The sequence below is a fragment of the Molossus molossus genome, unplaced genomic scaffold (assembly GCF_014108415.1).
Source record: "Molossus molossus isolate mMolMol1 unplaced genomic scaffold, mMolMol1.p scaffold_m16_p_6, whole genome shotgun sequence".
Classification (NCBI taxonomy): domain Eukaryota; kingdom Metazoa; phylum Chordata; class Mammalia; order Chiroptera; family Molossidae; genus Molossus; species Molossus molossus.
Window position 1 is genome coordinate 112,963,855 of NW_023425399.1, and position 24,333 is coordinate 112,988,187.

Here is a 24,333-nt window from a genome sequence, read left to right on the forward strand (position 1 = left end):
TGACATGGCCCAGTTACAGGGTAGAAGCTGAACTTCATTCAAAGGGTCTCGGCCAAAGCACAGGAACTGCTGTTCGGACTGTGCCTGGATTCCCGCGGCCCCCGTCGGTCCACGTTTCATTCATACTCTTGCGTTGATTATGCTCCTTTGGTTTAATTTTTGAATTTATAGAATATATATATGTGTGTGTGTGTCCCTTTTATTGCAGATAATTAATAGGGCAACGTTCTTCACTTTTCAGCTGTAGAATTTATCTCATTTTGTCTTTAGGAAATGGATGTGAAATCATACATATTTGTTTTATGGGTCGGTAATCTAAGTTAAGAAAATGGAATTATTAGATTATTTTAGTCAAAAATATCTAGACACTTGATTATAAATATTGTTCCTGTGGTTACAAAATTTTAAGCTGTCAAGCTTACATGAAATTTAACCCACTTGGAATCTGATTTTTTTTTTTTCATCAATAAATCTTTATTCTGCAAAATACCTGCCACAGAAAAGCTTCCTCCTGTTACCCAGACAACCCAACGGCAGTAGAAGCAAACAGTCAGTGTCCAGAGCGAGGCTTCTGAATAATGACAGCACATCCCCGAACGTATCAGTCCTCTGGCTGCAGACGCACCACTGTGCCTTCTAAATAATTAATTCCACAGCACTGCCCTTGATGAACTCTTCACAATTCAGTTCAAACTCACAAAGATTTATCTGCCAGTAATTCTTAAAACCTTCGTGATCATGACTCAGTATTTGTTTATAATTCCTCAATTCTTGCAGCCTCTACTTATTATGGCAGCATTTGTCTTAGTCACGCAGTTAACCAATATTTATTGATCACTTACTTTAAAGCAAGACCGTGGTGCTAGGAAATAGGGGTATTTTATAGGACACGGTACAGGTCATCCCAAGGTCTTCGCTTCCTGGAACTTACGAACTAACCTCTTTTTTCAAAATAAAGTGCATCGCATGCATTTAAATGGGAGGTCAGGGGCTACAGCACTTCGTGGTAGGCTCTAAAGTATACAAACAGGTATAAAGCTAGCTTTGAAACGGTTGCCCGTGAATCAAATGGTCCACTACCAAGTATGCAGGAATGAAAGCAGTTACGAATTTTTATTTTTGCTTTACCACAACCACATCGGAAGTCCTGCAGAAGGAGTAATGAAAACCTGCAGTTATCACGCGCAGAGACTGACGGTGAATACAGTCGGTGTTGAAAGCCAGTCTGAGTGCGCACTGAATGTTTAGTGCCACCAAGGCGAGGATGAGCCAGCTCTTGCTTCTCTTAAGCAAGCGGCTCCTCCCGGGAGCTGGTCCACGGTATCCGGGCGGTGCGTCAGGGAGCACACGGCACGCACCACGGGGGGCCTGCTTGGTTTGGACCCTGCTCTCTCCGCCGCAGGATTTTGCCATTGCATCCCCACCACAGAGAAGACTTACAGCAAAGGCTGTAGAACGGAGAGTGAGTGAGTCAGTGATTAAGAATACTTGAGCCCCCTTTTCCTACCCCGAATGGGAAAAGCCGAGTTTTGCAGAGTCTGGATGCCCCCAGGGCCACGGGCTGTGGGTAGGTGGACAAGTCCCTCCGGTGCTGCCACACTCATGCCCGTTCTCCACCCGTTGTCTCTCCGCAGAGCGGTTCAACGTGTACCTGATGCCCACCCCGAACCTGGACATTTACGGCGAGTGCACGATGCAGATCACTCATGAGAATATCTACCTCTGGGACATCCACAACGCCAAGGTCAAACTGGTGATGTGGCCGCTCAGCTCCCTGAGGAGATATGGACGGGACTCCACGTGGTTCACCTTTGAGTCAGGAAGGTAAGCGCAGACGGGGAGACCCCGAAGGTCCGCCCACGTCCGCCAACAGGGCCCGGACGAACGCTGTGTGTATAAAGGGTAGAATTCGCCAAACACACGATTTCTCCAGATTCTTGTGGATAATTGAGCAACATCGTGTTGATTCTATGGTGAGGTTCACCACCCTATTCAAAATGACTTCAGTCCCTTAGGCTGACATCAGAGTAGTTGCATAAGTATGTTAATCACACAATATAGTTTGCAGTACTGTTACAGCATTATATTGTATCCTACTATACTTTTAGTAGAGTAGGATTTCCATCAAATTCACCAGGTCCTTGTTGGCATTATGTTGTGAGTGTTTTATAAGCAAACAATTTTGAAAGAAGTTTTAATATTATTTTTTAGGTTTAAAGCAAGTTCATGAAGACTCCTGTGTCCAAGTGCTTATGTTAGAAACATCAGTTAAGCATGAATGTTAATTCAGAAGGACTGAACACATGTTGGCAAATCCATAATGTATGGATGGGTCACTCAGAGTTAAACTTAGTATGTGAGGCACATGCGGTGGTTTCTTGATCACAGGGTGTAGCTGGAACCCATCAATGTCGGAAATGAATGTTGCCCCCACACTCATTGCTCACAGACAAGGTTTAGACATGAGCTTCACCCAACTAAATCCATGTGTTTATGCTATGAGCCCTTTGTGACACTTTTACACATCCAGGACGAGACCGGGGTGTGGGGCTCCACAGGAGAGGTGTTTAGCGCGTCAGCATTCACCCTGGAGGTGTGATTTCTCACTTCCTGAAATGAATTTGGAGTATCCCAAGGTAACGAGAGTGGAATGCTGTTGCACTTCATACAGCAGTTTTAATGTCATGAATTTCTTCTTACAAAACCATGTTATTATGTTATAATAACATCCATCTAGGGTAGGCCAGAGGTCTTTTAAAATTTCAAAGGGGGAAAAAAAAAAAAAAAAAAAACCTGCGCAGAAGTAATTTTGCAAGCCCGGAGCCCTTTGCACTAAGGTAACATGGTCTCTGCCACCCCACGTTCTCTTAGTGGCTGTCAGTCCGCGGCTGTCTGTCTGCTGGATGCTGACGGGCCTCACAATCGGTCCGAAATAACTCTTCGGAAATTAAGACAATGAATATTTTAAATTACATGGTTATGAAGACGGGATTATAGGTTAGAGAGTCACTGACCTAAAATGTATGACACTTTTATTTTTTTTGCTGGCCTTAAAAGTCAGTGCATGTGTGTATAAAAGAGAGATCGGTTCCTTTTGCATCATTTAGCAACGCTACCACCAGGGTTTCCTTGCTTGGATCTTTCTCCTGGGTACTCCTGTTTTTCTCTTTTTATGTAGAACAGTTTACTACCTGGTCTGTTTCCTCATTTTAGTAGGTGTCTTAGGATTTTAAAAAAACAAAAACAGTGCAGTTATTTTTTTCTTTTAGAGTGGTTACGGAGCATCTGCACTCCATACCCAGCTACATTAGTTATACTTTGCTCCTTCAAAGTCTTCAAGGTGGACATACTGGCTCTCCACAGGGTTCAAAATTGATGTTCTCAACCAGAACAGCAAATTACTTGATGTGCAATTTGGCTTCTCTGACATTTAATGTTAATTGGTTTCCTGTGATCTTGATGATTTTTTAAAATGTTAAGATACATGAAAAAAATATCAATCTATCAGGAGAGACAAGTTCCACAATCTTCAAGGTTTTTGCCTTTGGTTGGGTTTCTAGTTTTGCTTACCTTTTTTGGTTTAGAAGACAATTTTTCTTTGTTGTGTTTTGTATTGTTGTGGTTGTTTGGCAGAAAAACTGCTTATAGAACAAATACCTTCATGTCTAGAAATGATGTCGACACCCACACTCCCATATGCCCTGGGAATCAGAGAAAACGAGGTTTAAAGCACAGCTAGGCCTCTTCTAATAGTGGACCTTGTGCCACGGGGCCCTCTGGCCTTCAGCTTCATCTTTGCACAGAGAAGTGTAATCTCTCCTCCGCCGGTGTGTGGAGGGGTGCTGAGCGCGTGACCGTGCCAGGCTCACATCACAGCACTGCCACAGTGGGCACCGCAGAGGGGTGCTGGGTGCGTGACCATGCAAGGCGCACATCACAGCACTGCCACAGTGGGCACCGCAGAGGGGGTGCTGAGCGCGTGACCGTGCCAGGCTCACATCACAGCACTGCCACAGTGGGCACCGCAGAGGGGGTGCTGAGCGCGTGACCGTGCCAGGCTCACATCACAGCACTGCCACAGTGGGCACCGCAGAGGGGGTGCGGAGCACGTGACCGTGCCAGGCTCACATCACAGCACTGCCACAGTGGGCACCGCAGAGGGGGTGCTGAGCGCGTGACCGTGCCAGGCTCACATCACAGCACTGCCACAGTGGGCACCGCAGAGGGGTGCTGAGCGCGTGACCGTGCCAGGCTCACATCACAGCACTGCCACAGTGGGCACCGCAGAGGGGTGCTGAGCGCGTGACCGTGCCAGGCTCACATCACAGCACTGCCACAGTGGGCACCGCAGAGGGGGTGCTGAGCGCGTGACCGTGCAAGGCTCACATCACAGCACTGCCACAGTGGGCACCGCAGAGGGGGTGCTGAGCGCGTGACGGTGCCAGGCTCACATCACAGCACTGCCACAGTGGGCACCGCGGAAGCGTAACCCCCGACGGTCCCTCGGAATGTATATGATTTGTTCTTTCCTAGTTTCTGAATGAAGCTTCTGCTTAGGTCTGAAGAACTCTCTTCCTAGAGAGCTCTGCAAAGATATATCCTCAGCCAGAAATACCGAAAACGTGGCAAAAGGAACCAAGCTAAAAGCTTGTGATTAGAGGCTTGTTCTTGGGTATACTGTTCATTCGTACTTTTTCCTTCACTGCATCGTGGGTGTTCTTTGCCCATCAGTAATGGGGACATTGGCCGTTGCTTTGTGCATCTGTTGTGTACACCCAGACCAGCTCACCCGGCTGAAGGGCACCAAGGGCAGGCGTGTGCGTCATGCCTGGGTCACGGGAGTGAAAGTTCTTTGCGCGGGTGCAGCCTTCGGTAGCAGTTTGGGGCCGTGGTTTATATTTACTGCGTGCGCTAGGAAGTCATAAAATTAGATCTAGCAAAATGCTTTTTCCCCGACAGGCTTTATTCAGTCCATTGGTAAGTGCCGCTGCAGATGAGCAGGTGGAACAGACCTTGGTCACTCCTCTGGAGGAAACGTCTGCATGGGCCCAGGGTGGGCAACGGCAGGACATTCCTCTTACGTCATTCTTTCGGAAGCGAGAGATGTCCCGTCTGCACGGGTGTGGGTGCGGCTGCGCACCACCTGGATTCTGGACCCTGAGTTAGAACAGTAGCTGGGTGGCGGCCTGGGGTCTGTCTTCCTGGGGAAGGGTTGCAGGGAAAGACAGAGGGAGAAGAGGGGCCTTTGCTGGCCGGAGGAGAAGACTTGGCAGAGAGGGTCGCCTTACCGAACATTCCACCTTCTGCCCTGCATTGACCTGCTCTCCTCCAGTTGGCTGGGGCCACATGCGACCTGTTCTGCACGCTGGGCTGCTGGTGGAAGCGACATGCATTGCCCCTGTGCCGAAGACTTGACGTCTTGTGTTAGTCGCCTTGGGTTGCCCTAACCAAACGCCGTAGATGGGCGGCTGCTCCCACAGAAAGGGAATTGTGTGCTGCCTTGTAGTTCTGGGGGCTGGAAAGTCCAAGGTCCAGGTGCCGGCTGAAAAGGTGCCTTGTGGGGACCCTTATCCCAGCTTGCAGACAGCCCCCTGTTCGCTGTGCCTTCACATGGTGGAGAGGGGAGGAGAGAAACACGTTTTCTGGTAGCTCTTCTTCTAAGGACACTACCCCTGTGGGTAAAGCCCCACCTTTCTGATCTGTTAGCCTAATTACCTCCAGAAATGCCCTAGGTCCAAATGAAGCCTATGAATTAGAGGGGTGGGGTGCGGGGACCACAGTTCAGTCCAGAGCACGCCTGTCGGAGATTTTCCAGCCCCTCTACCTGCTGTGGCAACTGGCATAGCCTAGTGTTGAGACGTCTGAGCCACGAGATTGCAGCCTCAGTGTCTGACCAGGTGCCCTGCAGAGTTGCCCAGACCCCCATGAGACATAGCTGCAGTGAGAAATAGACCTTTGCTATGTTAAGCTATTGAGCTTTGCACTTAGCACTATTCTTATTTTTTTAATGACAAGCATAGCTTAACCTGTTTTCTTAATACATATGACCCTTCTGTGATAGCAATACCCACTCACTAAATACATATCTTTCTAGTACAATCCCTACATTATATTGTAATCATCGGTCGACCTGTCTCTCCAAGAACCCTACGGGCTCACTAAGGACGGGGATTATGGTTTAGCCAGCTCTGTTTCTCCAGTTCTTATCAGAGTATTTGGGAAATGATTGGAAGCATCCTGGAGAATAAATAGAGGTTCTGAAGTCACAAACATTTAAATCGTGATGTTCAGTTGAGTTTTAGTTGCATGTTATAGGGAATAAGAAAGGCACTCTCCTTTTTACGTTTGCACTGGGGATATCTGTGATGTTTAAAAATCATGCATCTATGAACATTCTTTCCCTAATTCCAAAGAAGTGACGCTAAGACAAGCCTTCCAGGAACTTAATGCGTTTCTTTTCTATGTCTAATTTGGTAAATCTCTTGCTACTATAATACTGGGACTCATTTTTCCCCTTAGGAGAAACCATTAATTAAATGACTTAGGAAACTGTTGTTATCAAGAAATGGAGGCTCTGATCTTAATTTTTGCTCCATTAACTTTAAAGTTCAATACATTTTTATTGAACCCACACATACTTTAGTGTGAATGGCTTTTCATTAATTGGTCTCTAGGGACCAATGACAGTTTGGCCTTCCTTTTAGGTTTTTTTATTCTCCTTCAGAAAGTTTCTCAACTTTAGTAATAGTCATTAAATCAAGGAATGATTGCCAGAATCAAAGAGATAAAAATCAGTGGAGAGAGATGTGAAGCTCTGGTGTGATCTCCTCCTCAGAGTGGTAGCGGGTCACCACCTACGCCAACGAGACAGCTCACAGGAGACCAGTCTTCTCTGGCTTTATTAGGATAGCTGAACCATTCATTTATCAACTGTTGATCGATCCATTCAAAAGAGACACATATTTTCACATTTCTGAAGCCGGGGTATGTTTGTGGCTATTATAACACCTTATCTTGAATGGCATTGTTCACGGGTGGCCGCCAGGCGGTGACAATGACGTCTCCACTGCCCGCATGCCCACAGCCTTGGTCACAGACACTCATGTTCTCCTTGCTTCCACTAATGTTCGTGCAATGTCTGTACTTCCCTCTGGGAGTTTAATTATATTTCAGTTTAATTGCAACTCTTTCATATCCTGGTCAAAAAGCCTTTAGAACTATTTGAAAAAGGCACATGAGTCCTGGGTGCTGCACATGAGTCCTGGGTGCTATCTAAAAACTGGCTAGGAGCACCTTCTGGTAGATGAAGTATGCACCCACCAGCACAAAGCCTACGGAGGACAGGGCAATGCCCTGGAAAAGTCTCCAAGCGACATCAGCACCCTCTTCACCGAAGAAAGCTGCGCCGCTCACTCGGCTGGTGGCAAGTGAAATGGTTGCTTGTGGGAAAAGGAACAAGGGTCACTGACAGCGGGAGGCTGATTCAGGTCCAGCCCTTCCTTCCCTAACTTATTTTATTTATAGTTTTCTGCACCACTCAGAGTAATATGCAATACTCCGAAACAGCTGAGCCTGAGTCTGTCAACACATGCAAAAAATGTAAGTGATAAAGAAAACTTTGTATGATAGCATCATTGGCACATTGTTTCCCCACAGTGATATAGAAAATGAGGGTGGGTCTTATAGTCTTTGATTTTTTTTTTTAAATATTTTTTTCCTTCATTGATTTTAGAGAGAGGAAGGCAGAGGGAGAGAGAGATCGAAACATCGATGAGAGAGAACATCGATGGGCCACCTCCTGCATGCGCCCCCCCCCCCCCCCCCGGGGATCGGGCCCACAACCTGGACATGTGCCCTGACCGGGAATCAAACCGGTGACCTCTTGATGCATGAATCGACGCTCAACCCCTGAGCCACACAGGCCGGGCAATCTTTGGTGTTTTATATTTGACAGAATATGGTAGTTATTGTGTTCATATTACAACTCAGGAAACAAAGAGCTGGGCCCTCATGCTGCTTATAAGCTATTTAGGCAGGAAAGTAACAAAACAAGCAAACTAGTATAAACATGCCTAACGGGCTACATGTTGATGAGCACCATGAAGGAAAAAACCTATTAAAGGACAGTCATGCTGGGGGTGGGCACTGTTTGATAAAGTGATCAAACAAGCCTCTTGTACACCGGGATGTTCCAGGGGACACCCCGAGGAATTGAGGAAGAAGGCCTGTAGGTGGGGACCTAAGAAGTTACATTCTTGGTCAAGGGAGTGTCGGGTCGCTGAGCCTGGCCAGAGGCAGTGTCGCACTCGCATGTTTAAGGAACAGGAGGTGTGGCCAGCGCAGTGAGGGCCGGAGTTTTAGGGCATGACATCCAACAAGGGCTGTGGGCCAGGCCACGCAGCATCGTTTGGGGCAGACGAAGGATTTGGGGTTTTACTGTAAATGGAATGGGAAACCAGTGGGCCACGTAGGTCAAGCATGATGCTTACCCCTGTTATAAAGAGATTACTCTGGGTGTTGTAGGGAGACCCGACTACAGCAGCAAGGACAAAAGCAAGAGCAGCTCAGATCCCACAGCAACAGTCTTGGCAAGAGACACTGGACCAAAGATGTAGCAGGCAAGAAGAGGGGAAGATGCCAGATTTAAAATTAAGAGTCTGAAGAGAAGTGGAAAGTGAGAAAAATATATTAATCATATAGACCAATCATAAGAATTGGTCAGCCCTGGCCAGTTTGGCTCAGCGGTTAGAGCGTCGGCCTGCGGTCCGGAGAGACCCGGGTTCGGTTCCCGCTAAGGGCACGTACCTCGGTTGCAGTTTGTCCCTGGCCCTGGATGGTCGTGCAGGTGGCAGCGACTCGATGTGTCCCTTCACGTCGATGTTTCTCTCTCTCTCTCCCTCCCACTCTATCCGTACAAAAAATGGAAAAATATCCTCAGGTGAGGATAAAAAAAAAAAAAAAGAATTGGTCCAAGCAACCAGAAAAATATAGTTCCATTTACTGTAACATAGAATACGGAGGGGTGGAAGATGAGGTTGAAAAGCAGGAGTGATCATTCACATACTTCTAATAGTCTATTGTTCTAATTGTTCCATTTCATTATTGTTATTCATTTCTTACTGTGCTTAATTCATCGTTACACTTTATCATAGGAATATGTGTCTAGGAAACAAGTGTTTGTAGGGCCAGTACTATCTGTGGTTTCGGGTACCACCGGGCATCTTGGAACATATCCCCCATGGATAAGGGGAACTACTCTGTTTACCTTTGCATCTGTCTTTGAGGTAGAGGGTATGATCTTTGCTTTCGTGTTATTGTGAAGCTCCAGCCATATGGTTAGGTGTTTACAGAGTAGACCCTGTGCAAATATTCATGGCTTCATTCTCTACATTTTTATGTATCTTTATTTTTACTTCTGTTTACCTCTACCTAAAAATCTTTTAAGGCACCATCATTTCTCCTACTATTTCCTGTGTCCCCAGAGCTGTGTAACTATCGGATGCAGCGCTTTGGGCACAGGATCAGATGCTCCTGGAGGCAGATTTGCTGAGGGGCTCATGAGCTGTATGGCTTCAGGGCCTCAGTATTGAGCATGTGTGATCAATAGTTTTGTCATTTTGCACAGGTAAAATCTTGTTCTATTCTTCGTATTAAAGTAAATGCCTCCAAAATTGTATAGACTTTGGGCCCCTCAAAACCCTCGATCTGTACCTGCTCACTCTTGTATCTATTGGAGTGTTTCCCCAGTGTGGGTGCAGGACCTCTTCCCTAGTGGGGCCACTTGCTTGTGGGACAATGTGATACTTGTAAAATGTCTTGACAAACTGACCCCTCGGCCTGGCTCACCCCTAATATGCTCAGCAAATGGTTGCCAGAAAAGCAGTAAAATTCAGAACAGAAAATCGGCGCATCCATTAACGTTCCTTCTAAATGAGCAATCCCTTAACATAAATACTTTTTAGCAGAATATCTGGATCCGATGAAAACATAATAAATAAAATAGATGGTTCAAACAGATATTTATTAACACCAATATTCCACCTAGTCGAATTAAAAGAGCTGAGGAGATTTTGCAGGGAAATTCATCTTCATCATTGAATATTTAGCAATATTTTTACATGATAAATATTTTATGCATGCGGTGACATTCTCCCAAATGCAATGAGCATATTTGTCACAACATAAAGAACTTAGGTAAGTTGAATTATGTTTTCATTGGCCCACGGAATGACTCGAGGAGTCCATGAATCAACACGGATTCTATGTGAATAATGTGTGTGCATAAATCAAATTATGCCACAGAAACTCATTTTGTGTATTTACTTCTATTTGCTATTTTGGTTGTAATACATGTGATTTAGAAAACCCATTCCTTAGGAAAAGCACTGGAATGCAAACACCTTGAGGGCTGAGCACATCGGGCGTTATGACATCATGTATTTCTCACTCTGAGGTCATGGAATGAAGTGATTTCCGACTAGAATATAAAATCGCAGGCAATCCACTGTGGGTTAAGGTTCCCTTGGGTGAGAGTCTTAACTCCTTTGAGCATCAGTTTCCTCATCTGAACACAGGACGTTAATTTTGCCTTGTGATGGGTTGTGTTAGAATTAAATGAGATGATGCCCACGTGGGTAAATGATCACTGACCCGCGGTGAGCACACGGCAAATCGGAGCCGCAGCGACCACGACGTAGACCCGCCGTCGCCTTTTGTTTCGATGTAAGGCAACATCCAAACTTAACGGACACCAGGGCTTTCTATTTTGAAAGAGAAATTACACATCAGGTCACACACGGGATCATAGACAAGGTAGCACAGGCTGGTAACCTTCCGAGCGGAAGACATCCGTGCCCCCACCTCGCACGCCCTGTTCTGGAGGGCAGAACTGTGAATTGGGTGTGCAGTGAGCCACAGGCTGGAGGAAGGAGGAACACAACCTTTGGCATTTGGCTTTGCAGAGGCCACGAATCCTTCCGACCTTGCAGTCTTTGAAGTCAAGGACTCTCTCTGGGGTTCCGTCTGGAGGGCTCATGCCCCATCGTTCTGTAAAGGGACTGTGTCTGAGACAAGTCAGATCAGGGTTTCAACTGGTCGTGCAGGCATTGAACACACCCCCACTGACTTTCCATTTGCTCTCCTATAACCACATTGAACCCACTCTGCTTGTGCGTGGGACTTCTGAGGCTACTGTGTTCATTGTATCACTATCAAGGCAACCGGCAGAAACTGCTTCATTCAACAGAGAGCTAGACAGCAAACCCGTGAGTAACGGTGCTTGCATGAACTAACTTAGCTAAAATATCAAGTCTAACAAAAGGAAAAGGAAGGCTTTAGCAATGTCATTTCAGCAGCTCTCGTCAAATGGATTCATTTGCCTTTCCTCCAACTTTGCTCAGCAGGCTCAAAGCCAACTTCTCTGTCCCGAGGAGGTCAGAGTATAGCAGAGACCCTCCCCACCCGCCGATGAGTGTGCCCCCTGGAGGAAGCATCCTTCCCCCCTCGCAGCTGACTGGGGAGTTGGTTAAGGGAAGCCCACGTGGTCCACGCCATCCTGAGAAGCTCCATCTTGCGGAGTAAACGAAAAATTGAGCTGAGCATGGCACCATATGACAAGAACTATGGGCACCTGAATGCAGCCGCCTTCGGTTATAGTTATAAATGACAGGCTATAACCGGAGTGAGGTGCTAATGTGGCGTTTCTCTTTTCTCTTCATTATGGAAATGGTGAGCCCCAAACAGCGAGGGTTATATTTTGTTTTGAGTCTTTATTTGGGCAGTTTCTGTTGATTCTCTGCTGCAGCCACAGTGTGGTGTTTTCCCTCTCCCAGCCGACCTTGGGACGTCCCTTAGTTGTTTCATGTAAAGAAGATTCTTAGATGATGCATTCGGTTACTCAAAAAATTGACTCCCTGCAAAATTGATGAAAATGGCTTCCTCTGGTTACTTAGGACTCTTGCCCTCGAATGGTGTCTTCAATTCTGCTACTTTGCCAACAATAACTTGTGAATTCTTTCTACTTTCCAAATGGATACCAAGTGAGCAAAACTATCCACTGTACCCCCAGCTCCTGGGGAACATTGATCTGATTTTCTGTCCCTGTGGCTTTGTTTTTTTCCAGAATGTCATTTAAATGCATGTCTGGCTACTTTCAATTAGCATAATGCCTTTTAGATTCTTCCGTGGTGTGTCATACAGAGGAGTTCATTTCTTTTTACTGTGCCATGATGTACTACAAATTCTTTACCCACTCACCAGTTGAGACGTTTAAACATATTTTAGTTTCTTGTTTTACGCGATCATGAGTTCTGGTTTTAAGGAAAATTCTCTTTCACTTTTTCTGTACGCAGGAGAGATGGACTCAGTTCATCCCATAAATTTCTGCATCCAAGGTAGAATTATTCCTGAATATTAATCCCTATACAGTGTAATATTTCATCACAAAAAGCTTTTGTAGTACAAAGATTAATGTGTATAAATATTCACTGATTCATTGTCTCATTTAAAAATATATTTCTCTGTGAGCAAAACATAAGCTTTGAGAAATATAATGTATTTTCTGACAGCCATAGAAAATATGGGAAATATATCTCATGTTGCACCTAATAAGTATCGATAGACACAAAGTTACTTAGAGTGTAATTGCTTGAATAGGCTTTAGCATTATTAGGTCATTGCCATTGAAAAGTTAACTTGTTCCCAGATTTCCCAAAGGGCAGCGGGGGTCACACGCGGGGAAGCGCCAGGGTTGGTCTGGGGGAGCCAGGGATCTGTGGGCAAGGGCCTGTACTGTGCGGCTGGTGAGGGGGGTAAGCAGGTGGAGAACTGGCTGGTGTGAACCATTCCAGCAGGCACAGGAGCTGCCCCTGGTTGTGGGTCCCCCGGCCCGGACCAGGGCAGGGATCGTGCCCCCGTGTGTGAGAGCCCAGTAAGCAGGAAGCTGGAGATGGGGTTCTGGGGGGTGCAAAGCATGCCTGCAGGTGAGCTTTTCATGGTCTCTAGAAACTGGCTGGGGGGTGGCGGTTAGGGGGAGGCAAGGGATAGCACTTCCTTGATGTCGCAGCAACAGGAACACAGAAAATAAACGACATAGTACAGTGGCATTTTCTAAGTATATTCTTCTTTAAAATGGAACTCTTCCCACGCAGGAAGCCGTGTTGGCTCACCTCCGTGGCAGAACTGCAGGTCCCTGCAGTGCCGGGACAGGGCAGGGGGAGCTGCGGTGTCCGCCTTCAGCCCTGGAGACAGGAGGAGTGGATTGTCCTCTGCGGGCTGTGGCAGTGACGGGGGGTGGGGGTGGGGGGTGCAGCACGCAGCAGCGGGCGGGGCTCGGGGAACCGCGATTCCACGCAGCGAGGGGGCCGCCGCCCCACCCTCCACACAGAGGGTAGCAGCTCCGGGTGAGCTGCAAACCCCAGTAGAGCACATTTGGTCAAGAAAGCAGCTGCGAGGCAGGGTTCGGGCATAACCAGGTGGTAAATTGTCGGAGAAAAGGTTTCTCTACTATTATGAGGCGGCCCCTATTTCGTTTTCCAAAAGGAAGCGCATCTGTGCCAGGCTCACCGAAGAGTGGGCATCGCTTCGTGCCGTGCCCGCCGCTCTGCCCGCACCTGGGAGAGACGGGGCCTGGCGTTCTTACAGGCGGCGTGAACCCCACTCAGACCAGCCCGGTGACATCCACGGGGGACACTCTGCAGCCGCAAGCTGCTGGCTCTCTGTCGGCCCCTCCCTGTGACGTGGCCGCAGGCAGTGCTGACCGTGAGCGCCGGCGGGAGAGTGAGGACAACTGTCTGTGTGATTACACTGGACTGACCTGGACTCGGCGCGACATCCAACAGCTAAGACATCGGGAATAGGAGTAATGGTTCAATACACGCCGAACCTTAATTCCTCTGCGGTCTTAGAAGAGGAAAGAATAGAATTAAATTGTTGAAAGCAAGATGCCATTGATACCTGAAGTCCTGGCCCACCGGGTTGATGAGTAGCTCACGTTCGCATTAATTCTCACCAACAGAACGTGCTTTGAAAACTAAGTATGGAGTCGTGATGAAGGGACACAAGACTGGCACTGATGGTGTTTGTATACATTTTATAACCTGATTAGTACCATTAAGGATAATAATAGTTACTGGCTTTCCAAGATATTATAGTGTATAATTATACTTGTGAATGATCTTTCTGTCTCATCTCTCTCTCTCTCTCTCTCTCTCTCTCTCTTCCTCTCTCTCCCTCTCTCGCGCGCTCTCTCTCTCTCTCCACACACACACACACACACACACACACATTTGTTACATGCTATGGCGTTGACTCTGACACCTGGCGACCCTACGGATGGGTGATATCTCCGCTGTCCTGTCTTCGGCAGCCCTTCTCAGCTCCTGTAGACCATGCCCGTGGCTTCCTTCGTGGAGTCATCCATCTCCTCCTTGGCCTCCCTCTTTCTTTACTGCTTTTGACTGTTTCTGGCATTGCTGTCCTTCCCAGAGCGCCCGGCCTCCTCACGATGGCCCGAGGTAGGGACAGCTTCGGTCTGTCATTGTTGCCTCCAGCGATGCGTCAGGCTTCATTTGCTCATCCTCTGGCCAGGGCATCAGTAGAGGTCTCCTCCAGCATCATATTCCAACTGAACCCATTTTTTTCCTGCCGGACTTCTTCACTGTCTGGCTCGCATCCACGCGCAGTAACCAGCAATGGGAGGACGGGGAGGATGGTGACCTTGGTCAGTAACGAAACCGCCCGCTCTTAGCAATTTTGCATATTCACGTTCTTTGTTTTTCTCTTACCCACACCTTTTGCAGGTAACTCCTTCAATAGTCAACCGGTCTTGGGGTCAAGCCCTCCCTAGCGGTTCCCAGCACTCTTCTTGTGAATCATACCGCTTCTCTCACAACGCGTATTGTCTTAGGTTATTTTTACACTTATTTCATTGTTGCCTCTCCTACTGACAAAGCCCTGGAATGCTGCTACTGTAACTTATTTGTCTCTGCATCTTCACTGTGTGTACATACAAATTAATTCTAGAATTAATGGGTTTTCAGAGTTCTATGGGTTTTTTTAATTTCAAAGAAATAAATCTTACATTACATTTATTTCTCAAAAGATATGTGACTGTCTTTATTTTAGACTAAAGACAAGGTTTTGATGCTATAATTCACTCAGTGTCCATCCACTGAGTCATCCGTCAGCATTCTAATTTAAAGTGCAGAATTTACAATGGCAGGATCTTAGAGAAGGCAAACATAAATTGTCTCAGGAAGAAGATAATATGCATTTTAGGGTTCACACTCTTTCAATAAAAAATTTATCACACAATAAAAAATAATCAGGACACTGCAAGAGGAGACAGCATGAAGAACAATAGAAGACACGGTTGACAATGACAACAAACCGAGACACTAGATCGTGCAGTCATCATCTGCAGACTTTGAGATAAATATACTTACAACAATTAAAGAGATAAATGACAAGGTTTAGAATTCAGACCAAACACTGGAAACTATACAACTGAGCAAGTGAGAACATCAAACCGTGGTGTAAAACAGCAAAACTATTATCGTTATTAGTAGTGGTCTTATTAATGTTATGATTACTATCACCATCTCTGACAATTGTCAGAGTTGACTAGGTTCAGCTAAGTTCCTGTTCATTCATTTCTCTCACATGTTTGCAGGCAGACAGAGGCTGGGATGGAACATCTCAGAGGCTTCCTTGCTCACATGTCTGGAAGCTAACGTCATTCGGATCTAGATCCCCTGGGGAGGATGCTGGACACTTATCTGGAGCCTCCTCAAGGTGGCCTGTGCTTCCTAATGCGTGATGATTGAGTTCCAAGGGCAAGTGTCTCAGGAAAGAGGGGTCAGGGAGAAGCTGGCTTTCACGAGTTAAAACTGAAGGTTATATACATCACTTGTGTGGCATCCTGTTCACTAGAAGTAAATCACGAACACAAGCCCAGAGTCCAAGGAAGTGGAGTAAGACTCCTTTTGATAGAAGTAATGTCAAAACATTGCAGGTTCATACAACACATAAAACAACAAACATTATGAATGAATTAAAGGTGTATAACTACAGATTAGACATGCCTCAAGAAATAGTTAACGTGAAAAAACCTCATCGGGAAATATCCAGAGAAAAAGAAATGATAAACTAAAGTCTGGAAGAGAACATGAGAAACACAGAGAATTCTTACGTTTAACAGGAGACCTAGAAGAGAGAAAATTGGACAGATGAAGACTTTTAAGATAGAACGGCTGAGAATTTTCAAAAATAATATAAGATATCATACCATAGAGTAAAGAATTTCTACTAAATATAAGATGGATACAATTAAAAAATGCACTTACAAAGAAATAGGTTATTTTCAGAAGTTACAATATAACTTATAGCTAATAGCTTAACAGAAGTCATGAAAGCCAGGGAGGGGGAAAAATGGAATAAAACCTATAAAATACTAAAGGACAATAACTGTCTACTTAAAATTCTCTTCTTAGTGAAAATATCCTTCAAGAGTAAATGCAAAATAAAAATGTTTTATACAAACCAGATCAGACGGCGTACCTTCGCCAAAGGAAATACTGATGCACTTAAAATACATACTTCATGCTAAAGGAAACTGTTCCCAGATAGAAGATTCAAAATCCAGTACAGAATAAAGATGAAAAGAGTGAAGATGTGAAACCTAAGAAGCTGATTCTGACAGTTATATGGAAGTAAAAATAGAAAAGTCCTGTGATTGAGCCAGTTCATTCTGGAAGAAGCTGGGAAGACATCCCCTACCAAGGTAGCACTAGCACAAGAATAGTTCTTTGGCCATTAGAAGAAACATCCAAACTCTTACACAGATATTTGTTTTACAGCAAAGTTGGTACTGGAGAACCTTGGGGAATAGTCAGCCTTTTTAGTAAATGGTGTGAGTCAACTGGATAACCCTAGGGAATAAAGAGTAACTTGACCCAAACCCAAATTTGTTATCTTTAGACATTAAAATTTTGTGAATCTTGCTTCAGGATACTGAAAGGTAGAACCCATTGAGAAGCATGGTAATTCCAGTGTGCATCTGTTAAAATATTTTGCTATCATGATATTCGGTCAACTTTCAAGTCTTTACCTTTACCTCCCAATTTCTTATTACTGGGTAATAAGATTATGAGAAGAAGTTAAATCAGGGACAGTTCAATGTTTGCATTTCCCTTTTGATCCTGTGTTCATTCCAGTGTTAAATGTGTTTGCTTGGGACAATGAGGAAAGAGTCAATAAGGTGAAAATAGAAAATCTGAATACAAAGCTCAGAGCCTTTAGCCCTGGCCGGTTTGGCTCAGCAGTTGGAGCATCAGCCTGTGGACCAGAGAGTCCTGGGTTCGGTTCCCGCTAGGGGCATGTACCAAAAATAAAAAATAAAAAAAGTTCAGAGCCTTTAAAGCTAAGTTCCCATTGGCCCAGAACAGCAAAGTTGATTTCCTGAAGGATAGTCAGGTGAGAATTCATACGGTTGAAAGTTTTCCATCTAGCTTTCTCCATACTTTATATGGACATAATACTTAACTCATTCATTTATCTCTTCATACTGTCATAAAATTTCACAGTTGTTGGGTTCTGGCTTTTGAATTATAGTTAGCATGGTGGTTTTATGATCATGATCCCTGCAAAGACTATTTCTAACCACCAAAATCGAAGCTTCCCAAGATTTCTTGTAAGGCAGTTCATCTAGGGTGATGATTTTAATCAAATGAACATACTTAAAAAATATAAGGTGGAATAAATAAATTCCTATATTAAGGACTAAATACAACTAGAAAGGAAGATTTTTTATTTTGTTCTTAGAAATACCCTTACAGTCCTGGCCGGTTTGGTTAGAGTGTTGGCCCACGGACCAGAGAGTTCCGGGTTCGGTTCCCGCCAAGGGCATGTACCTCGGTTGCAGTTGGTCCCCAGCCCCAGTTGGGGTCATGTGGGTGGCAGCCACTCGAGGTGTCTATCTCACATCGATGTTTCTCTCTCTCTCTCTTCCCGCCTCCATCCCTCCCACTCTATCTGAAGATAAATGCAAAAATGTCCTCGGGTAAGGATAAAAAAAAGAAAAGAAATACGCTTACACTTTGTCCCATAAATGTATTTGTAGATTTAACCTTGACTTTCTTATCGCTTTCGTCCTCCGTGCTGCTTGTGTTCACTAGCATACGGATCGCACAGCGATGCCCCGCTGCCTTCATTGGTCGTAGATAACCTATCCTCACACTTAGGATGCTACGCCAATGTCTAGATTTAAATGTTCCCTCCTGTTCTGGCCAGATCTCTTCAGGAGTGACAGAGACAATTATCTGAAGTCCCTCTCCGCAAGGTCTTGCCTCCAACAAGCAGATTCATCCCAGGCACATCGAGGCATGAAAAAAACACTGCTTAATTATTTCAAGATGTTTCTGGCCTAAGCCACATACTTACTTGGAGGGTACACATTTTTTTCTGGCTTATCGCCTCTTCTGATGGGTGGACCTCGATGAAGTACTCACCAGAGGTTCCACGGTAGCGGCTATCGCTCTAGTCGGACTAAAATACACGTACACATGAACTTTTCAACGAACATATGTTTGGACAGTATACATTATAAGGCTGGGGAAATGATGCTCTGGTTATCAGAAGAGCACGCGTCATGTACTCCCTTTCGTCCCCCTGGGCGGCTGCACTCGGCCCAGGCTCAGGTGTATTCTCTCCAATTGCAACCTTTCCGTCTGTCCCTGGACACCACCCATCCGTCGGGAAATGCTAATTCTACGAGTTCTTTCCTGTGCCAGCTCCCTTGGGAGGAATTATCAAAATGCAGTGGAAACATTACTATGAACTTACTTGCGGTGTGTATTTCAGACATTCATTGATGAAGACAAAAGAGAGAGAGAAAATAACCACGGAAGAATTATCTTTCTTCCAGCCACAAAAGACCACCTACAAGTAAATAAATAAAGCAAACACTTGTCTTTTAAACTAGAATGAAGTTAATCAGGATAAGTGTGTTCTCTTTAGTGACAACTGTGGCTGTACTGGATAAGTTTGACCTTCTTTACACCGACAGGCTCGATTACGAGGGGAATTTTAGACGGCGAGGGTTCAGGTGAAGGTGGCCGTGAATTTGGACTATCATGGTAAATTGGGAGACATTGAAAGCTCTCTCGGGAAAAAAAAAAAGATACGGTTTCATCCCTCTTTTCAATGGAGATCTTAATTTAATTCGGCATTATAAATACAATTATATGTTACAGTCGTTATGTCACCTGGGGAACTGAACTTTGGTATTCTTCGTGTGTTCTCGGGGAAGAAAATGGCTCTTTATACTATGTACATTTACACCTCAGAACTTTGGGTTCATATGTATAAAGGAGGGTGTTATTCAAGTAGGTTATTATTTTTATCTTCTAATGAGTGCCTTCCAAAAGCCTAGCAACTCATTGACATAGAGGACATCAGCATGGGACATGCACCTGCTGTCTCAGCCTGGACTTGCTTTCCTTTGATCTAAGGACAGGAGGACATCAGGGACCAAGCTTCAGAGACAGACATCTCCTTGGCACCTGTCTCAGAGACTTAATGTGGACCAAACAGCGTGCTATCTCAAATGTACCAACATCCAACTTAAAAAATGCAGCTCTTGAATTTTTCAGCCTCGTCATTATCACAGTTTTCTGGAGAGTCCCTTAAGGACCACACACTGTAAGCTCATTCTCCCTAGGTAAGTGGCTCTCAACCTTCCTTATGCCGCGACCCTTTGATACAGGTCCTCATGTTGTCTGTGGGTGCATCTGCATGTGGGCGGACCCGCCTGGAGATGGACAGAGCGGTGTCTCGGTTCCTAAGACCATCGGAAATAGGTGTTTTCCGATGGTCTCAGACGACTCCTGTGAAAGGGTCGTTCGACCCCCAAAGGGATCGCGACCCACAGGTTGAGAACCGCTGCCCTAGGTAGTCATGGCTCAGGATAGAAGAGTAATTGAGTAACATTTATTGTCAGCTCATGGCTAAAACAAACAGAATATGACAATAAATGTTACTCAACTACTCTTCTACTGACCCTCCTGTGCCAAATCCAAGAGGATTTGGCCTTAGCTTCCATCTAGATATACCCTTCGACCTAGTGTGAGAAGTCTTCTACGTCAAGGCCCTGGTCTGTGAACTTGGTGCTCTCTGTCTCAGCACTGTACTCCACAAAGCATTTCTTTTCTGCCTTCTAATTCCTCCTTTTGGGCTCTTGTTATGTAATGATTTTGTGTTCTATGTTTAATTGATATGCACCACCCCAAATCCATCTGTTGACATTCACAGTCGAGATGCCAGTGCAAACACACACGTTAAAAAGTCCTCCCTCCGTCATGTCCAGTGCTCCAGCTCTGCGCTCCGGAACGCATGTCCTTCTGAGACCTTCCAGGAGCGCCTGTTCTGTTTTTGTTTTTCCAATTGACACTAATTGTATATGAGACAAAACATTTATTTACATAATATTTCAAAGTAACTGTCACGGTTTTTGTATTTGCAAAGAATGGTTCCATGGGCTCTCTGTTGCTGTTGTAACAAGTCGCCCAAAATGTAACGGCTTCAACAACAACCCCTTATGTTCATCTCAGGTCCTCAGTTCTGCTCCGCTGGGCGAGGCTGCATTGCTCTTGGCTGGAGACTGGATGCTCGGATAAGGTGTCCTCTGGTGCCGTGGCTGGCTCAGTGACGCGCTGAGCGGGACTGGGACACGTGTCTTCTCAGCCTACAGACTACCTGGGTTTGTCCGCACGGTGGCAGGAAGCCCAAATGCACAAGCAGTTTGTAAATCGCCAATCAAGTCTCATTTTGTAATTTCCCATTGGCCAGAGCAAGCATCAGGGCTGGCCCAGGATCAAAGGAGAGAGAGAAATGCCGCCTTTGGTGGCAGGGGCACCCAAGCATGGTGCAGGGGCGCGAATGCAGGGCGGGAATGTGGCCGCTCTTGCCTCCCACCGTTCTGTGCTGAATGGAGGGTGAGCTCCGACGTAGGTACGAGATGCTGTCAGCATCACTTACGCAGGAATCACTGATGGACCATCAGCACCCTCCTGCTGTTGCCAACCTCGGCAACCTCCTGAGACAGACCAGAGAGATTATCCTCCTTCTCTATCGGCGTAAAAACTGAGACACAGACAGATTCAGTAACTTGTTATGGATGAAGTTTAGGCCCAGCAATAAAGAAATGACCAACACAAAGAGTTTGAGGAGAATATTGGTTATTAATATTTTAAACTGAAGTAAAGGGGAATGAATTGAACACAAAGAGTTTGAGGAGAATTCGGTGTAGGAACCATTTAAAGGTGTGCTGACGCCCTGGCCGGTTTGGCTCAGCGGTTAGAGCGTCGGCCTGCGGACCAGAGAGACCCGGGTTTGGTTCCCGCTAAGGGCACGTACCTCGGTTGCAGTTTGTCCCCGGCCCTGGTTGGTCGTGCAGGTGGCAGCCACTCGATGTGTCCCTTTCACGTCGATGTTTCTCTCTCCCCCCACCCACACTCTATCTGAACAAAATATGGAAAAATGTCCTCGGGTGAGGATAAAAAATAATAATAATAAAGGTGTGCTGGCGTGATGAGGGGAAGACCATGGGGTGATGACGCACCCGAGACTAACGCAGAGAGAAGCTGCTTCCCAGGCCCGGCCTGGAGAACAAGGAAACCAGCAGACGGCGGGAGCTGGTCCTGGCCGCGTGGTCCCGGGAAGGAGAAAGACTGCAGAACCAGGGTGCTGAGCCGGGAAGGACGGGTGGAAGGACCCCCACCCCTCCCTGCCCCTCCCGCCTGCTGTCAGGCCCCCCGGCCCAGACGGGAGGCAAGCCAGCCAGGCCAGCAGGAGTCCAGGTCGCAGGCGCGATGCCAGGCAGGACAGGACGGCGGCGCCCCAGGGCGCAGCGCCGAGCGGGCGGCCAGTGCGCTCCTGCCCCTAAGTCACCATGAGCCCGTCCGGCACAGGAGCCCCTCTGCGTCCGGCCTGAATCCAGAAGTCCTTTCCAACTGCAAGACCTACATGTTAAATTAGTCGGTCATTTTCGTCAGCACGGGTTTACATTAACAGCAAAATAACTCACAACCTCTGCAGTTCGATTCCTTCCCCTGTACATCAATTTAAAATATTAATAACCAATATTCGGCACCAAAGTCTCAAATGACCGCACATCATTCCGAGAGAATATATATCAGGGCTCTGATTACTGGTAACACTGGCTCAACAGGAGCCCCGCAGTGACATAGAAACCCCAAAGACAGAAGAAGTTCTCACTACCAGAAATGGGTTCCTTGCTCGCTGGGCCAAGGCAAGTTGCCATGTTTTCAACAGAACCCCGGAGGAAAAGACATCCAGTCACCCCAATCCAAACCCAGAAGCTAAGCCTTTCCATCATTCTGCTCCTGACCGTCCACAGATACGTTTGCACACAGCATGTCCGCTGAACACGCAGGAAGGAGGCAGAGCCACGGCCGTGGGTGGTTCGCAGGAATTTAACTGCGGCATCGCCGGGCCCGCTGCCCTGCACGGTGGGAAAGTCGGGGTGGCAGCACAGCCCAGCCCTGCGGGCGCCGGTGAGGTTGAAGAAGGCACCGCGGCCAGAGCTCCAGGATCAAAACCTTCCACCGCAGGAGAAGCAGGTGGAGACGACCTTCGGGTGAGCTGTGGAGACAGCCAAGGGTTTCTGCTCCCTGCGTAGGCACTGTCTGTGCGGGGGGACGCAGGGGCAGCTAGCTGTCCCCCAGCTCTTCACAGGCATGTTCTCGGACGGGGACAATCGCCTGTGTGACTGGGCCCGCCAGGAGCCTGGTGGGCCACAGTTTGAGAACAGGAACTTAGAAAATGCCACGTCATCGGGAGTTGTCCCCGAGGCCGGTGATACTCCGAAGCACAGCCAGGGGACACTTGCCAGAGGGTGACAGAGCGCTGCACACACCGCAGTCCTGCTCAGGGGGCACCAGCTCTCTGTCACCCTAGCTCTGCCTTGGCATTGTGCTGGCCAGTTCTTGAAACGCTTCTACACGGAGCCTCCCTGCAGTCCTGCCGGGTGTGTCCAGCCAGCAGGTGTACAGGTGAGCAGCCCGGACTTTTCCAAGGCCTCCAAGCTGAGCCCAAGCTGAGCCCAAGCCTTTGTGTCCCCGCCACGGGGTTTCCCAAGGCGCCCCGAGCCTTTCCTGGGCTTCCTCTGACCCTCTGCTTCTCCGACCACATGCGCACCCAGGACCGCGCCGGCTCCTAGCCTGGTCTCCAAGCCTTGGCCGCTTCCGCTGGCATCGACTGTTCTGAAAAGAGATCTGCTTTCCAGTTCTCTCCCGTTATTTACCTTCTCCCCTCGATCTCTAGGAAAACCGAATGGAAACAGCAAGAGCAATCATCGCTGGGGATTGAAATGAGGATTCATTCCCGGGATGGGAAAAGATAGGGTGAATTATATAAACATCAGATGACTGTTAAGGCTCAAGCCTTTAGAATTGCAGCCCACAGAGCAGTTCGAAACCTCACACCGTTGAGACTCTCTAACATCCTTCTGTGCAATGAGGACATCATGCAGATGTTACCGAGCCGCGGATGAGCATTTATCCCCGAGAAGACAACGTTCACACCGAGCACCTCATGGACCTGAGCAACGAGCACACTGACAGCGGCATTTCTCCCCGAGATCGCTTTGATCCATGACAGGCACTTACAACAGGCAGCCAAGGGCTCTGACCATTAAGAAAAATAAAATAAAATCTGTAGCTTGAATTCCCATTAGGTCTCGAGGGTAAAAGAGTAAATTTCTCTCAACTACTTTCCTTTGGCATTTTTATTCCCTTTCTCTACAGCACTTGGCGCTGGGCTGAGAACAGTGGAAAAGATTCTGGTGAAGTCGCACTTCTTCTTTTTTATTTATTAGTTTGCTTTTGTTGCAGATGTTTCTCATCTTTCCCCCACTGACACCCTCCTCCCCTTCCCCCCGCCCCATCCCCAGCTTGGCTGTCGATGTTCACTGGTCGTGTGTTTCCTGATACGCCCACAGCATCAAGGCCAGGACGGCGGTGGGCAGGGCTGCCAGCACGTCTGTCCCCACCTCTGGCTGTGCCAGGAGGAATCTGGGAGCCCAGACGGGTCCAGTTATTAATTAGCTCATGAGGCATCTTTACCAGCTCTTGCCAAGAGATAGGGATTGTAAATGGGCACCGTCTGTTACTCGGGAGTCGCTGGGTGGCTCCTTTGCTTCTCCTGATCACCATGAAACCCATGTCTCCAGGCAGCCCTGGGACGGCAGCATCCGCCGACTCGGTGATGGTTTCTGAAGATAGGGAACCGCCCTCCCTGGAGAAGCAAACTCTGTTT

General features: G+C 46.9%; 1 protein-coding gene across 1 annotated transcript in view; it reads left to right on the forward strand.

The window, feature by feature from the left end:
* Nucleotides 1-24,333, forward strand: part of DOK6 (docking protein 6) — a 229,921-nt gene that overhangs the window by 139,677 nt on the left and 65,911 nt on the right. Inside the window, exon 5 of the mRNA XM_036245439.1 lies at nt 1,635-1,824. Within this exon, the coding sequence (XP_036101332.1) occupies nt 1,635-1,824 (190 nt within the window). The remainder of the gene's footprint in view (nt 1-1,634; nt 1,825-24,333) is intronic.